The sequence below is a fragment of the Neomonachus schauinslandi genome, chromosome X, assembly GCF_002201575.2.
Source record: "Neomonachus schauinslandi chromosome X, ASM220157v2, whole genome shotgun sequence".
Lineage (NCBI taxonomy): Eukaryota > Metazoa > Chordata > Mammalia > Carnivora > Phocidae > Neomonachus > Neomonachus schauinslandi.
Window position 1 is genome coordinate 83072510 of NC_058419.1, and position 18468 is coordinate 83090977.

At 40.4% G+C, this 18468-nt stretch overlaps 1 protein-coding gene across 1 annotated transcript; it reads right to left on the reverse strand.

Annotated features, from left to right (window-relative positions):
• Positions 1-405: 405 nt before the first annotated feature.
• On the reverse strand, positions 406-5361 carry BMP15 (bone morphogenetic protein 15). Its single transcript, XM_021678713.1, has 2 exons — positions 5016-5361; positions 406-1262 (listed from the first exon to the last, which is right to left on the reverse strand). Exons 1-2 carry the CDS (start codon positions 5338-5340, stop codon positions 406-408), a joined length of 1182 nt encoding a protein of 393 aa, XP_021534388.1. The 5' UTR covers positions 5341-5361.
• Positions 5362-18468: the final 13107 nt, after the last annotated feature.

Sequence of the window (18468 nt, forward strand, 5' to 3'; positions counted from 1 at the left end):
TTTCTTAACCCAAGGTCTTCTAGAAAGCCTCAAATGATGGATACTAGGAAGATTTCACCTTTGCAGGCCTTAGTAGGACAATTGCGAAAGTTCTACCATCATGGACTGGTGACTTTTGACAAGGTCACTGTAAAAAAGACAAGAAAGCTGGGTATCTCCAAAAGAACATCTTTAAGGGCTCTGACAAGTGGTCAAGATGTACTAATGTTTGGTATCAGAACTGTTTGTATAAAGTGAGAACCTCATACATGGGGAGAAGAGACTTAAGTAACACGGCAAAGAATGGAACCCACAGAATGGGTAGAAGATCACAGGTAGAACACTTGCTGCTTTAAACATTGATATTTGTTATGTTAAACTCTTTTCCAATTTCTCGGAACACCTGAGCTAGCTTTACCTTTGCTATCACCTGCATGTGCAGGACTGGGCAATCATATCCTCATACTCCTTGTACAAGATACTCCCATTTGCCTCAACCAAAAGGATGCTAATGGGAACATACTTATAAGGAACACAGGAGGGCCGAGGGACACTCTGGTCCACCAGCTCATTGACAATGTTCTGGATGATGGCATGATTGGGGGAATTGAGACCATAGTGTAGTACCCGAGGGCAGGCTCCTTTACAGTAGTTTGGGGTATATACGTGGGGAGCAATAATCCAGTGATCCCAGCCCAGCTGGTGGAAGCTGACCTGGAAAGGGTGGAGGGAACACTGGTTACTTTTAGGCCCATCATGTTCCTTGGAGAGGCCAGGGACCCAAGATGTGATACGGCCTGCTTGCCGGGTCCTCCGCAAGAGAAGAGAAGAGTCCCTTTCCATGAACTCCTCCAGGCCTCTGGGGTGAAGTTTGGCCTTCTGAACACTTTTATGAGTGTCATTGACATAGAGTAACAAAAAGGCAGTGTCCAAGGATGAAGTGCCATGCCACTGAAATTCAAGAACCTCACTACCTTTTTGCTGCCGGCACATGAAGCGGAGTCGTAGAACCCTGCGTCCTTTGGGATTCCAGAGCCTTTGCCGAACATGTTGTGTGATATCCATCTCTGTCCAAGCTTTGGACAGCAAGGAAGGCTTTGAAGAACCTCTTCCTGAAGGAAAGTGGTTGGTTTGGCTTTTCTGGACCGAGGGTTCCACATGGCAGGAGAGATGGAAATGAGCTAGGTGGAGTTGGTGGCGGTAAACCACAATGGCTCTGACTAGTTGGTATGCTACTTGGTTTGGTCTCAGAAGAAAATCCAGGGTCTTTATACGCCAGGGGCCTGCATTAAAGGGGACAAGAGCAGAGGATTAGCTTCTTACCTGCTAGCCTGGATCTCCCTCACAAATCTGCTCAATACAAACTAACAGCTGTAAGCAGCCCTAAAAATAAAGATCATGACAATCACTATCATCTGTTGAGCATTTACTATTAGATGTTTTAAAGCATTAGCTCTTTAATCTGCAATAGCCTTATGAGATAGTAATTATCACCATTTTGCAGACAAGGAAATTGAGGCTCAGAGAAGCTATGCCAGAGGACATATAGCCAGCATATGGTAGAATCAAGATTTGAGCCCAAGTAGGTTTCCTTTAAAAAGAAGTTGTGTTCCATTTTTAGATCACTCAGCACTAGATGGGAAAACAAACAAACAAACATCAAATATGTAATTCTTTTGTGTGTATGGAAGAGGATAATCTTTATTAGTTGACTATTAAAAATGAACAAATAAGAGAATTGTTGAGACATGCATGAATTAAGAATGAGTCCTTCTGTCATACCATTATACAGATGTAACTTTGAGGTAACAGTCCGATATTGGGGACTATCTATGGCCTGCCATCCCTTCAAATCTGGGGCCAAGATGCTACAAAATAATTCTATTTACCCATAGTGGGGGCAGCTGTTTTGCCATTTCTACCTTCTACATTAAGAATTGCTTCTTGAGCAGCTGTTCCTTCTTAAACCTTTTCCCCCTTAACCCTGTCTCTCTTTGTTCACTCTTTACTGGAAATGATTCTTCATATACTGCATTCATTGTACCACCATTCCCCTAAATACCATTTTCAACAAGGCCTTGGTCAGATAAATATTTTGTTTGCTAAGAATTCTACTAGAAGCTGAAAGCCTCTTGGCGATTAAGCGTTTTAATCCAGACTGAAATGCTGACACCCAGTGGCCAAAGGGTTGGAAGGCTGGGCCTGCAGTGCTCTGAATTTCTGCACCCACTCCTGGAAAAAAGGTCAAGAGCAAAGATTACAAAAACCAGGCATTGCAGGAAAATGCCTCCTTTTATCTTCAAACATCTTATCGCTAAACATTTGCATGTTAATTTACATATTATTTACCTAACCTTCCTCCTTCCCTGAATCCACAAGCTTGGATTTTTCAGTAGGCCTGGACTGGGCCAATGTAGAAGTGCTTTAATGTCTTGAAGCATCAGGATATTTTTTCATAGTTCAGATTCAACTTATGCTCAATACACCCTCAAGTTTGGGGCACTGGACATCATTCACACAAAGCCCAAGCCAGACTTGTATTTGCTTTCTCAAGTTATTCTACATTCCCATCTTATAACCATCTTTCCAAGAGGCCCACCCATACACCTGCCCCACCCTGCCTGAGAAGGAGCCCAACCCAACCTCTAGCAGGCTGTCTGGTGAGGAACTGCCCTTTCCTTTCAGACCTTGACATCACATATTTCCTGAAGCAGGGTGGAGTGGCTAAGGATCAGAGCCAGGAAGGGTCTGCTCAGAATTTTTCAGGGAAATGGCTGACTCACACATCCTGTGTGATTGAACCCGGCATAGTTCTCCAGGCAAGTTCAATTCAGCTGGGTCATCTCCTAATGGAGAGATCTGCCCTGTGCTCTTGTCATCCATTTCTGGATTCTTTCCAGAGTCCCTAGATGCCAGTATGTCCCACAGTCAGACCAAGATAGTGCCCTCCTTTCTAGCTCCATATCATCTGTACAAAGTTTATTTGCACAGCTTTCTGCTGCACTCAGAATGAAATCCAGATTCCTTACAATGGCCTATAAGTCCCTGCCTCTCATCAGCCTCATTCCCTGCCACTCTCCACAATGCTCAATACGCGCCAGCCACACTGATCTTCCTTCTAATCTTCAAGTCAGACAAGCTTGTTTCCACCCTCTAGGCCTTTGTACACATGGTTCCCTCTGCCTAAATCAGGCTTCTCTACTCTTCTCATGCTTAGTTTCTTATCTTACAGGTCTCAGCTCAAATGTCACTTCTTCGAAGATGCATTCCTTGACAATCCCATATAAAGGGAGGATTTATTATTCTCTATCAAAACCTATTTCATTCTTTGATAGCACTTACCACAATTTGCAATTATCTGTGTTTACTTATCTGTCTCACCCATGAAAACCATGCCTGTCTTGATCATATCTGTATGCCAGCACCTAAAACAGTGCCTAGCCTTCAGTAGGTGTTAAATATTTGTTGAGTGAATCTCCACCCACCCCAAGCTATTTTCCCTTTCCTCAATCAGAATGCATGTCTCTGCCTCTATGCACAGTCTCCTTACTCCTTCCTCAGGGTCCAGCTCAAATATTAGCTCTTCAGTGAAGTCTTTCATGGTCTCCCTGCTTCCCTTTGCTGGCTTTAAGCAGTGACTTATTTCTTCTTTCATGTCCTGGGAGCCCTACTGCTTATCCTTGTCAAAGCATTGGTCATGCTCTAACACCGTTTTGTGATTACTTATCTGTCCATTCTACCTTAATGGGAGCTCCTAGAGGTCAGGGAAACAGTTATTTGCCCTTCAGACCCAACCCAAACACTGTGCGGGGTGCTCAATTAAAATCTGTTGAGTCAGCACAGCAGAATGATTAAGAGCACAAGCTCTGGAGCCCAAAAACCTGGGTTTGACACCCAGCTCTACCAATTACTAGCTGTGTTACATTGAGTAAGTTACTCTGAGCCTCAGTTTCCTCACCTATAAAATGATTATGTTAATAGCACCTACCTCACATGCTAGTGGTGAGGATTAAGGAAGATAATGTTCGTGTTTTGCCCAATGCCTGGCACATGGTAAACTCACAATAAAGGTTAGCTAGGAGAATATTGGTTGTTTCATTTAAAGGAGGGAATGTAAACTAGGAAAGGCCCAAAATTAATCTCACCAGGTTCCCAAGATTTCCTAGAAGTTGATGACTTTCTGCATTCCCTAGAAAGCCCTGCACTTCAGAAGCCCACTGGTTTCCTGGATCAGTATCTAATGAAGATATTTTTTAAATCAAGCATCATGGGAACAAAGAAAATTCCAAAATACCTTTAGTACCCAAAACCCAAACTAACAACATAGACTTAATAGAAAAACTGCTTGGTATACAAGGATATCAATGTACTATATCTAAACACTTGAGAAGTTATGGAGACTTCAGAATCAGGCAGACTTAACCTCAAATCCTATCTCTGCTACCCACTGTCTATGTTAACTTTGCAAGTTATTTGACTTCTGTGTTTTAGTTTTCTTATCTTTAAAAATTAGGCTAATTGCTCCATGACAGCTAATGGTAGCAGTCGTCCTTAAGGATTATATGTTCACCTAACCAGGTATACAGACCTTCCGATATTAATTTGTTTCTGTCCATCCTTGTAAATTTCCCCAACTCAATATCCTATGCTCTTTGCCTTGTAAGAATACAACCACATATAAAGAGCCCCCCCCACAAGAATGCATAGGAATATTTCTCAATTATAGTTTTCAGTGACATAACAAGCAATAAGACTTTCTTTGAAAGATAGGAGCTGACACATCATTCAGTTTTCCTGAGGTCTAGGAGAGATTCCTCAGGTAGGCCCCAAGGAAATCTGTTCTTAAATTGGGACCCTAGAGGGAAGCAGGCTTGAAGCCAACTTCTTCCAACTTTTCCATCCTTTGAAATCCAAGCCTGAGAAAACAACTCACACACTAGGCAATGAAGCCTGACAATAAACTCACAGATCCCCTTTCTCTACACTCTTTTTCCCCATTTCTCTTCCCTACAGGACAGTATGGTATGATAACTCACCTCTGAGAGGCCTTGCTACGGAGGACAAGGGTCTCACCAGCCTCACCATGGTGGCCCCAATGGTGCGGTTCTCCCTAGGGTGACCACGTGCATCAGCTGAACGCTGGTACAACTCCAGCATGTACCGCAAAGGATGCCCTAGGACCTGGGGCTTCCTCTGCTGCTTGCCAGGAGCTTCTTCTAGCAGCTCCCGAATCAGGGGCAAGGAAGGGGCATCAGCCATGAGGGCAATAGAGGGCTGCCCTACCTCTGTCATTTGGACCCTGTGTTCCATAAAAAGCAACAGTCCCCAAAGAAGAATTCTAAGGATGCTGAGGAGGACCATCTTGAAAGATGTGGTGTTCAGCAACACGTTCCAGCCCAAGCTCAAAGGATGTCACTCTGAGCCTTTCCTTTCACATAGGTAACTGCATCTGGCTCCACAACCACAAAATATGGGGCAAGAAGAAATGAGAGGCAAGCAGGCAAGTCCTATGTCAATTCCTCTAGGAGAATCTTCTGGACCAAAGGAGGTCTCCTAACTTGGCCTCTTCACATCAAAACAAACAGAAACAACAGGTGGGACAACACGGCATATCCTTCTTGCTCCTCAGGGCTAGGAATAAGATAACACTCGGATACTGAGGTAACCTTAAAGGAGAGGTCCATTCCAGGACCTGCTCCCTTACCTTATCCACTAGGATGAAAAAAAGCAGCCCTTGCTTGCTGTGCTCCACAGCTTTAAAGGTAGTTTCTTAATTAGTCATTAAAGGGCCAGAGACTTCTTGCTTCCATCCCACTTCCATGTAGCCTTTCCTCTAAAGCAGCATTTCCCAAAATGTGATCTGCTATTGACTTGCAGTGAAACTATCTTGGGTGATTGTTAAAAATGCAGACTCCTGGGTCCAAACCAAAACATGGACTCTCTAGAGGTGAGGTCCAGAAATCTGAATCTTAATAAATGCTCCAAGAAGTTTCCATGAACACTAAAATGTGGAAACCACTGTGAGTGTGGCTATTGGAACTTGAAGAAGATGCCTTAACAGTGGTTCTCAATCTTGGCTATTCATTGGAATCATCTGGGGAGCCTTAACTATTACGGATGCCTGGGAACCATCCTCAGAGATTCTGATGTAGTGGGTCTGGGCTGTTATTAGGGCAATAGGATTTTTTTTAACTTCTGCAGGTGATTTTAATGTGCAGTCAAGTTTGACAGCTCTGACTTAGAATTTCTGGTTTACCGTGGAATGTGTTAAGATCCTGAGTGGGCTTCATCAGAGAAGTCTGGAGACATTGGAAGATGAATCTGTAGAAGTTGGCTGGGAGGTCATCTCACTTGACTGGTTAATGGAAGGCAGTGGACTGGACCAGTTAGTTAAGGCTGCCCCAGACCAGGATTCTACAAAAAAACTGATAGGTGCAGTCCTGGCAATCTCCAAGTAGAAGCAGTTCATCGGGGCTCTAAGGAGAAGGTGAGGCAGGAGGTCAAAACATAGCTCTAGGAAATGATGAGGCAGACATGATTTGTGGGAGGCCTTTACTTCATACCAAGAATATCTATGGACAGGCACCCCCATTGCATAACCAGCATGGACTTTGTAATCACACAGACCTGTTTGAATTGTGATTTTGCCTCTTCTCAGCTATAATTTAACACCTCGAACACAAATCTTTCATTTCCCTGAAGTAAAATGAAGATAACATGTTTTATCTCTCAAGTTGTTGTGAGGATACAAGGAAATAAGCTGTTAATTACACAAAACCTAATTAGACACATGACATATTGTTACATGCTTGACATTATTTATTCCCTTCTTCCGTTTTTACTAACATGGCCTTGGTCCCTGGCATGTATTATAAAACAAAAGCCATAGGCTAACGGGTCCTCTGGGTCTGGACTCAAATCCCAACTCAACAACCCATTAGCTGAGTGACCTTAAGCAAGGTTTCTGCCAGCCTGAGTTTCTTCATCTGTACTGCTGGCTCCTTCAAAGAGTTGCTTTTGTTGTATGTTGTATACATTTGTATTGTATGCAATAATATACAAGTAAAAGATATAAACAGATGATTCATAGTAGGCAAAATCTGAACAGCCAAAATATATGAAAATATGTAATAGAAATCAGAAAAATGCTATTTAAAACCACATGAGATATGATTTCATACCCTTTGGATTGGCAGCATATTAAAAGCCTGACACTATTAAGTTCAGGTGAGGATATAGAACACAGGTAGCTCTCTTACACTGCTGGTGGGAATGAGATTTGGTAAAATTGTTTTAGAGAATAATTTAGCATTATCTCTAGTGAAGATGAAGATGTATAATTCAGCAATACTGTTGCTAGAGCAGTAGGTTTTAGACATTTTTGTCTGTGACTCACAGGAATAAATACATTTTACATTGCAACCCAGTACAAATATTAGCACGCACACACACACACACACACACACACACACTCATATATACCCAAAGTAAACATTTCCTAAAACAATACTTATCCTTACAATGAATTGGGAGGGGCAATATATCATGATGTGTAAGAACATGGCTCTGGAGCCAGTATCCTAAGTTTAAATTCCACCACTTATTAGCTTGACCTTGGGCAAGTTACTCAACTCTGTGTCTCAGTTTCCTTGTGTGTAAAATGGAAACCTTAGCCCCTTCTTTGCTTCAATTTTCTAATATGTAAAATGAGATTAATCAAAAGACTTGCATCATAAGATTTTTTGAGGATTAAATGAGTTAATACATGTAAGGCACTTAGAACAGTGCCTGACACAAAGTATTAGACAGAGGTTAATTATTGTTACATTTGATGCAAGTTGTGCTCTCCAGAAAGCTGGGTTCACCCTGATGGGCTAGTTTTGGCTTTGTGAGCAATGAAGAGGCAGTCAGAAAGCCTCTCTGTCCTCCATGTCCACACTACTACTCCTTTCTCTCTTACCCCCTTCTCTGCCTCCCCAACATTCTCTTTGGCCCTTGACCTCTGTCTGTTACCACTTTAAACTTCCTATCTTTCTATCCAACATAACTAAATAAAACAAGTTGTCAGGACAACTAGCAAAGGGTCCATATAAGGGTTTTGGGCACAGTTTTCTTTGATGTTTCAGTGGTATTGCATTGGGGCTACATCTGTCAAGAACATTTTTCTAACATTTCTTAGTAGTGAAATATTGATACAGGGCCAAAAGAAATAAAAAGAGACAACATATTACACTGAAAAGAACATGATTTGGGTTTGAATTTCTGGTTCTACAATTTTTTTCCACTTCTTAACCTTTCTAAATCTCAGCTTTCTTAACCATAAATTGGAGATATTCTTTACCTTCTAGGACTGTAGTGAGATTTAAATGAGACAATGTATAGAAAGTATCTAGCACATAGATAATCCTAAATAAATGGTAAATTTTATCACAATAGCCTATGATTTTGAAGTATATGTAAAGTGTACCTGACCAAAGGAAATGTCTGCTCAGCATCCTTCTAAAGTTCAGCTGAATTTTTATTCCATTTCTCTATCCACCAGAGCTTCAGGAGACTCGCCTGATTGAATAGGTCAGCTTTCCTATTTTCAGAAAAAGATTCAATTCCTTATTTCATAAAAAGATCCAAAAATCAACTCTATTCTTATCACAGAATTGAAAGAACTGACACGATTATTTCTTGGAAATGCCCCCCTGGTGGGCCCAATGTATGCTACGGCCCCAAACCCCCAGAAGAGGACACCAACTGTCTTTCTAGCCTTATGGTTGGAAGGGTGGGGTGGGGTGAAAGGGTGGGTTATAGGTGATTGGAATAGGATCTTGTAAAGGATATTTACCAGCCCTTCCTGCTTTAGCAGGAAGCCAGTATGTGAAAACACTACTTTTTATAAATCAGACGGTTTAGGAAGTGATTATTGACATGACAAAAGAGGTTCTTGACATAACAAAATGGGTCACCACAAGTTGCTTTGAGTAGCAGGAACCCCTAATGCATAGTGAGGGTTAACTTTTAAAACAGTAATGTGCTGGCATACTGTTAAAATGCATGAAATTTAAAAAAGAATCGATTTTTATCCAATTTTTGGGAGCATGTCTTTTGTATAAGGTACACATGTATAATGGACTCCTTCTTTTACATGATTATAATTCACATTTTCTTGCAATTGTATTTATTCAACAAATATCTAATAGGCACCTTCTATGTGGTTGTGGTAGGTGTTAAGAGTGCAGGCCTACAGCCAGACTGCCTTTGTTCAAATTCTAGCTCTAACACTTAATTAGCTTGGTAATTTTGGACAATTGGTTTAATCTCCCTGTGCCTCAGTTTCCTCATTTAATAATAAGGATAATAATAGCACTACTTTAGAGAACTGTTGTGAGGATTAAGGGACTTAATGCATGTGATAAGCATACTATGTTCTAGACGGTATATGAGACCCTGAGGGTACAGAAATGAATAAAACAAATCCTCTATTCTTAGCAGTCCCAGGCACTATGCTAGGCACTGAGATTGGTTGGGGGATACCAAGATAAAACAGATAGTTTCTATCTCAAGAAGATAACAACCATGATGGGGACATAAAAGATAGGAAACATTTCCTGTAACCATGACATTTCCTCTGATTACTATTCTGAGTCCTTGAAAACTAGACCTTTTTTCTAGATATGTTTTGTTTAAAAAAATCATTTTCCATGAAACAGGGAATATGATGTATTTTATACAAATATTTATTAATTTGGCACTAGACTATAACATTTTACATATTATATCTCATTTTATCTTCATGTTAGCTCTATGAGTTAAGTATTATCATTCCCATTTGTGGGGAAAGAAATTAAAGATCAGAAAAGGAAACTTGCCCAAGGTTAAACAGCTTTCAGATGGTGGAATATACTATGACTTGGACCCAAGTCAGGCTGACCTCAGAGCCCCTCTCTGTATCTGAGTATTTAGCCCCTTAAGAAGACTTAGTTCCCCTATAAGGTAATCCTACAGATATTCCTGAACATGATGACAAAATATAAGCTCTGTGAAGTCAAGGATCATGCCTTTCTTATTCATTATTATAGGTGCTCAATCAATATTTGTAGAACAAATGGTTCTAATAGGAGCCTATTGTTCTTGCAGAAATCTAGGCTGATGGGCAGACTCTGGCTGGGTGTTGTAATGTGTCCTCAGAGAAGGCTATCCTGAGTTTTGAGGTAGAACAAAGTCTGAAACAACAACTTTCCCCTGTGTTTTCAACTCTTTTTGAAAAAAAAAAAATATCATTATTACTTGTGTTAAGAAGTCCTTGTGACTCTCTCCATCCCTAAAGATGCCAGAAGCCCCAGGAAAAGAAAGGACCTGCTTTCCCACGCATGGGTACCAAGAGTCACTTCTCACACCACTTGCAAATGGGAATTGCACCACCCTCCCTAGCCTGAAGACCAGGGAAGTTCTAACTCAGTTGTAATTCATTCAGACCCAAACTCAAATGTAGCCAAATCAGCCTCGGGTCATGGACCCTGCACTAAAGCAAACTCATCAAACCTCAACAGTGTGCCAAGCATTGTTTTGAGTTTATGATAGTGGAACCCAGTATAATAAGGAAAACATGTGCAAAGGTTCTGAGGGTGCAGAAGATCTGTTTAGCCAGAACACAGAGAGAGAATGAGGGAAAGAATCCCAGGTAAGGATGGTATGTTAGGTAGGAGCCAGAACATTCATGGCCTTGTAACGACAGCTGCTAGCTTTTCTGCACTTTAATGACATTTAAAACAAGAATGCACAAATCAGAAGAAGATACTCTTTCTGGGTGGACACAGCTCTATGGTTTAGCAAGCAGAGCATGGGCTGAATTTCAGCTCCCTTGACAAGGCACTTCGTGTAGTACACTAACTGCACAGCTATTTGAGACTGCCCTATTTGTAAGGTTTTGGGCCTTCTCTGTGCTTTAGCCACACTGACTTTCTGGTTATCTTTCAGTTTTTCCAACAAACCACACTATCTTTGCCTCAGGGCCTTTACATATACTGTCTCCTTTGCTCAGAATGCTTTCTCCCCTCTCATTCTCTGGGGTACTCCCACTCAACCTTCATATCTCAGCACAAACATCACTTCCTTGAGGAAGCTTTCCCTGAGTCCCTAGATTAGCTCTAGAGAGCATTTAAAGAAGCTTTGCAATGAGAATGATTTGAATTAGGTTATGAATAGGATTTTTGTAGGTGGAGAAAAGAAGATATGCCATTCCAGGATCAGTTCAGAATTTTTCAAATATTGCCCTGAAAATTGTAAGAAGGATGGATTGAAGGCACCTTGAAAGATTCCTTAAAGCAGGACCTGAGGAACAGTGTCCTTCCTACCATGGGATACATAGGAAGAGTTGGGAAGTAGTTATAAGGAACACATTCAGATACAAGTCGCACGTACTGAGTCTATACTGGATCCTTTATGCATGTGTTATTTCATTAATTACAACTTTCTGTCTTACAGAAAGAGAAACTGAAGTTCAGGACAGTTAAATGAATTAACCTGGATCTTACAGTCATAATGAAAGGCAGATTTGCATTCAGATCTCCTGACTCCAGGTCCAGGGCTTTTATCATACCTTTGAGGAGTCTACTTACCATCTACCATACTCTCAAGGCTTGGTTTCCCACTCTGGGTCTCCAGAACTTGGTTTTTAGTGTAGGGATAGAGGAGTTTCTATCTAAATGATCTCTACAAGAGCTCCCAGTGGTGCTTCTGGGATCCTTGGCCTGCAGGAAATGTCCAAGAGAGAATCTCTGGGGACAGAAATCTGAAATATAACCTTGTAAACCTTAGCATAAGGTGTACAGAATTTTAACTTTTATCATTGGTTATAAACCATATCATTCCTAGGCAACCAGAATATCATGTTGTCTTTTAGCCAAGTACACAAACAAGAGCTAAGCAAGACCTAAGCATAATATACTCTGAAAATCCTTTTGACCTCAGAAACAGCATTAGCTGGTGTAGCCTTTGGAGTTTTCAGTCATTTATGGACACAGCACTATGTCACCAGTAAACCATTGACCATTCTCTGGCCTCCCTCCCTCTGGTCCTAGTAATCACTTGTACTTTCAAAATTTGATACTAATGCAATTATAGAAAATGCTGCTCTAAACATTGAGATGCATGTATCCTTTTGAATTAGTATTTTTGTATTCTTTGGGTAAATACATAGTAGTCCAATTCCTGGATCATAGGGCAGTTTTATTTTTAACTTTTTGAGGAAACCCCATACTGTTTTCCAGAGTGGCTACACCAGTTTGCATTCCAACCAACAGTGTAAGAGGGTTCCCCTTTCTCCGCATCCTTGCCTACACCTGTTGTTTCCTGTGTTGTTAATTTTAGCTGTTCTGACAGGTGTGAGGTGATATCTCACTGTGGTTTTGATTTGATTTTGACTTCCCTGATGATGAGTGATGTTGAGCATCTTTTCATGTGTCTATTGGCCATCTATATGACTTCTTTGGAAAAATGTTTATTCATGTCTGCCCATTTTTAATTGGATTATTTTTGGGGTGTTGAGTTTGATAAGTTCTTTATAGATTTTGGATACTAACCCTTTATCAGATATGTCATTTGCAAATATCTTCTCCCATTCTGTAGGTTGCCTTTTAGTTTTGTTGATTGTTTCCTTTGCTGTGCAGAGGCTTTTTATTTTGATGTACTCCCAATAGTTTCTTTTTGCTTTTGTTTCCCTTGCCTCAGGAGACATATCTAGAAAAATGTTGCTATGACCAATGTCAAAGAAGTTACTGCCTGTGTTCTCTTCTAGGATTCTTGTGGTTTCATGTCTCACATTTAGGTCTTTCACCCATTTTTAATTTATTTTTGTGTATGGTGTAAGAAAGTGGTCCAGTTTCATTTCTTTACATGTTGCTGTCCAGTTTCGCCAAAACCATTTGTTGAAGAGACTGCCTTTTTCCCTTTGGATATTCTTTCCTGCTTTGTATACAATAACTAAATTATGGAAACAGCCCAGTGTCTATTGATGATGAATGGATAAAGAAGATGTGGTATATGTATACAATGGAATATTACTCAGCCATAAAAAAGAATGAAATCTTGCCACTTGTAACAACATGGATGGAGCTAGAGAGTATTATGCTAAGTGAAATAAGTCAGAGAAAGACAAATACCATATGATTTCACTCATGTGCAATTTAAGAAACAAAACATATGAACAAAGGGGGAAAAAAAGAAAGAGGAAAAGCAAGAAACAGACTCTTAACTATAGTGAACAAAATGATAGTTACCAGAGTTGGGGGGATGGGTTAACTAGGTGATGGGGATTAAGGAGTGTACTTGTGATGAGCACCAGGTGTGGTATGGAAGTGTTGAATCATTATATTGTACAGCTGAAACTAATATTACATTGTATGTTAACTAACTGAAATTGAAATAAAAACTTTAAAAAAATTCATACTAAAGCAAATAAGTAGGTAACTGCCTTCTCACATTAGAGATAGGGAGACTGTTTTTCCCCTGAAAATCCTACCATTTTCTATTGGATGTCAGCTTCTCAGGGGTTGGGCATAGGTGAATATCAATGGATCCTGGGCCAGAAAAACTTAGTACAAGGAAGACATTCTGGATATTTGGGACAGAAAAGTAGGAGATTAAGAGAAGCCTCTTCAAAGACTCAGCAGCTATTCTCCTGCTCTGCAGGTCTATGAATCCTGTCCTTATCTCAAAAGCCAGTGTAGAATTTGGTGTTTAAAAGGAAAAAATTGGGGATGCCTGGGTGGCTTAGTCAGTTAAATGTCTACCTTTGGCTTGGGTCATGATCCCGGGGTCCTGGGATTGAGTCCCATGTCAGGCTCCTTGCTCAGTGGGGAGTCTGCTTCTCCCTCTGCCTGCTGCTCTGCCTACTTGTTCATGCTCTTGCTCTCTCACTCTCTCTCTCTCTCTCTCTCTCTGACAAATGAATAAAATCTTAAAAAAAATAAAAATAAAAGGAAAAAATTTAATTGGCAATGAAGAAGTCAAACTTTCACTCTTCACAGATGACATGATACTCTATGTAGAAAACCTAAAAGAGTCCACCAAAAAATTGCTAGAACTGTTACAGGAATTTAGCAAAGTGGCAGGATATAAAATGAATGAACAGAAATCAGTTGCATTTCTATACACTAACAGTGAGGCAGAAGAAAGAGAAATCAAGGAATTGATGCCATTTACAATTACACCAAAAACCATAAGATACCTAGGAATAAACCTAACCAAAGAGGTAAAGAATCTGTACTCTGAAAACTATAGAACACTTATGAAAGAAATTGAGGAAGACACAAAGAAATGGAAAAATACTCCATGCTCATGGATTAGAAGAAAAAAATATTGTTAAAATGTCTATGCTGCCCAAAGCAACCTACACATCCAATACAATCCCTATCAAAATATCACCAATGTTTTTCACAGAGCTGGAACAAACAATCCTAAAATTTGTATGGAACCATAAAAGACCCCAAATAGCCAGAGGAATGTTGAAAAAGAAAACCAAAGCTGGTGCCATCACAATTCCAGATTTCAAGATGTTTTACAAAGTGGTAATCATCAAGACAGTTTGGTACTGGCACAAAAACAGACACATAGATCAATGGAACAGAATAGACAACCCAGAAATGAACCCTCAACTCTATGGTCAACTAATCTTCAGTGAAGCAGGAAAGAATATCCAATGGAAAAAAGATAGTCTCTTCAACAAATGGTGTTGGTAAAATTGGACAGCCACTTGCAGAAGAATGAAACTGGACCACTTTCTTTTTTTTTTTAAAGATTTTATTTATTTATTTGAGACAGAGAGAATGAGAGACAGAGAGCATGAGAGGGAGGAGGGTCAGAGGGAGAAGCAGACTCCCTGCCGAGCAGGGAGCCCGATGCGGGACTCGATCCTGGGACTCCAGGATCATAACCTGAGCCGAAGGCAGTCGCTTAACCAACTGGGCCACCCAGGCGCCCGAAACTGGACCACTTTCTTACACCATACACAAAAATAGACTCAAAATGGATGAAAGACCTAAATGTGAGACAGGAATCCATCAAAATCCTAGAAGAGAACACAGGCAGCAACCTCTTTGACCTCAGCCACAGCAATTTCTTGCCAGACATGTCTCCAAAGGCAAGGGAAACAAGAGTAAAAATGAACTATTGGGGCTTCATCAAGATAAAAAGCTTTCGCACAGCAAAGGAAACAGTCGACAAAACTAAAAGGCAACCTACAGAATGGGGAGAAGATATTTGCAAATGTCTTATCAGATAAAGGGCTGGAATCCAAAATCTATAAAGAAGTTATCAAACTTGACACCCAAAAAACAAAAAATCCAGTCAAGAAATGAGCAGAAGACATGAACAGACATTTCTCCAAAGAGGACATAGAAATGGACAACAGACGCATGAAAAAATGCTCAACATCACTCGGCATCAGATGAATGGATAAAGAAGATGTGATATAGGGGCGCCTGGGTGGCTCAGCCATTGAGCGTCTGCCTTTGGCTCAGGTCATGGTCCCAGGATCCTGGGATAGAGCCCCGCATTGGGCTCCCTGCTCAGTGGGAAGCCTGCTTCTCCCTCTCCCACTCCCCCTGCTTGTGTCCCCCTCCTCTCACTGTGTCTCTCTCTGTCAAATAAATAAATAAAATCTTTTTTTAAAAAAGATGTGATACACACACACACACACACAATGGAATATTACTGTGATACACACACACAATGGAATATTACTCAGCCATCAAAAAGAATGAAATCTTGCCATTTGCAATAGCATGGATGGAACTAGAGGTTATTAGGCTAAGCAAAATAAGTCAGTCAGAGAAGGACAAATATGATTTCACTCATATATGGAATTTAAGAAACAAAACAGGGCTCCTAGGTGGCTCAGTCAGTTGGGCATCCGCCTTCAGCTCAGGTCATGATCCTAGAGTCCCAGGATTGAGTCCTGCATCGGTTTCCCCACTCAATGGGGAGTCGACTTCTCCCTCTGACCCTCCCCCTTCTCGTGCTCTCTCTCTGTCACTCTCAAGTAAATAAATAAAATCTTTTTTAAAAAAGAAACAAAACAGATGAGCATAGGGGAAGGGAAGGAAAAATAAAATAATAAAAACAGAGAGGGAGACAAACCATAAGAGATTCTTAACTATGAGAAACAAACTGAGAGTTGCTGGAGGGGAGGTGGGTGGGGGAAAGGGATAATTGAGTGATGGGCATTAAGGAGGGCACTTGATGTAATGAGCACTGGATGTTATATGCAACTGATGAATCACTAAATTCTACCTCTAAAACTAATGAAAAAATTAAAATCTCTGTTTTTTGAAAAAAAAAACCAAAACAATAGAAAAGAATAGATTTAGTACTTGGACCTAAGCCAAGCCCTTGAGACCAACAGTGTGATGTATGAAGGATTATTTTTGGAATGGTCACTTTCTGTCTCCAAACAAATCCTTGACACTGTTCTGCTGTGTAAAGTCTAGAAATGCTTTTGTCTTACTTTTCACTTCTGATATCAGGATGAAAATGCACAGGTTGATGTCTCTCCTTCATTGTCCATAACAAGTGTTCGCTTCTCCTACTCCTGTGGCAAGACTTCTAAGAAAGACCAGTGCATAAGCCCCCATGGACCTGGGACCCAGAATCTGGGACACAGCCACTGTGGGTCATAAAGTTTAAAAGTTAAGATTTCTTGTCTCAGTTTTTCCACCTTAGGCCCTGAGTTTTACTGCTTCACTTGGACCATGAGGAGAATTTTATTCCATCTTACACCAAAACTAAAATTTGAAAAAGTAAGTAGACTTGTGAAAGACTGAATTAGCCCCAGATAAACTGGTTGCATAAACTTGATGACAATCTAAAACTTTGGCCAAATCTCTAAGCAGACCTCAAATCTTCTGGATTCTCAGGAAAATCTAGTGAACATTTTTATGGTTCTTTTATTTTTGTCTTTTCTCAGGTTAAAGAAAAGCTTATGGAAATCCCAAGGAGAGGCCTTGGGACAAAAAAAGAATAAGAGTATAATAGCTCAAACTTGGGAAATAATTGTAAAACTGTTTGGGAAGTTTGTTGAGAACTTCACTGAGTTTTCAAAGACAGTTCTCAATCTTTTTGAGTATCCACTCATCAGACCCTGAAGAAGGCCCCCAAACTCAGAAGGTCCTTCCTCTTTAACAGAGAAATGCATGCTCTTTGAGAAAAACTTGTACTCATTTACTCATTCATATATTCACTGAATGAATATACATTAACTACCTTCTATGTGTTAGTTTTCAATGTAGAGCACACCAAAGAGAAGAGTGATAAGTGTTCCTGTCTTTGTGGAATTTACAGTCAAGCAGGGGGAGACAGTCATTATGTAGACAACCTCAAAAATTAATAAATATTTGGGGCACCTGGGTGGCTCAGTCATTAAGCATCTCCCATCCATCTGTGTATGGATGAATGAATGCATGTCACTGTCCTGTTTAACATATTTCAAATATTCTCCATGACCTTCAAGATAAAGTCCCAGACTCCTCAGAATGACAAGCAAGGCCTTTTCTTTCTTTCTTTCTTTTTTTTTATTTGAGTATACAGGTCAGGTCATGATCCCGGGGTCCTGGGATCGAGCTCCGCATTGGGCTCCCTGCTCGGCGGGGATCCTGCTTCTCCCTCTCCCACTCCCCCTGCTTGTGTTCCCTCTCTCACTGTCTCTCTGTCAAAAAATAAATTAAAAAAATTAATAAATATTTAAAATTGTAATGTAATGCTATGAAGGAAAATTATGGCCCACACTGGGAGCACAATCCAACAGGAGGTAAATGTAGGTTGGAAGACCCAATTTATTCAGATGTGTCCAGGAAGGTACATCTAAGAAAGTGACATTTATGTTGAGACATAAAAATTAAGTAGGCATTTACCAGGTAAAGATTTGGGAAAAGAACATCCCAGGAAGATAATATACCAATATAAAGACTGAGGCAAACAAAACAAAACAAAACAAAACAAAACAAAAAACACCTGGTATCCTCAAGGCTGAAAGAAGGCAAGTTTGGCATAAATGGAGAACATAAGATGAGGCTGGAGAATTCAGCAGGGGTCAAACCATGCAATGGCCATTTAGATTATATCAATGATTTTGCATTTGGGAGAGGGAGGTTTCGAGAATAATTGAATTCTGGTATATTCCACTGGTGGTCCTTGTTACTGAGTTGTAGAGTACTGGAAGAAGACTAAGTTTGGAGAGGAGGGAGATAATGAGTTTGATTTTGGATAGTACGACTTTAAATGCATGTCAAGTAGGTGATGGATATATTATTTTGAAGTTCAGAAGAGAAATCTAGAAATACGGAGCAAGAGTTGTTGGCATATACATGATTATTGAAGCTACGGGGATGGTTGGGTTCATTGGAGGAGAAAGCACAGAGTGAGAATGAGAGGGCTTAGAGTAAAACTTAGATGCGTCCAATATTTTAAGACTGAGTAGAGGTAAGAGGGCCAGAGAGGCAAGAG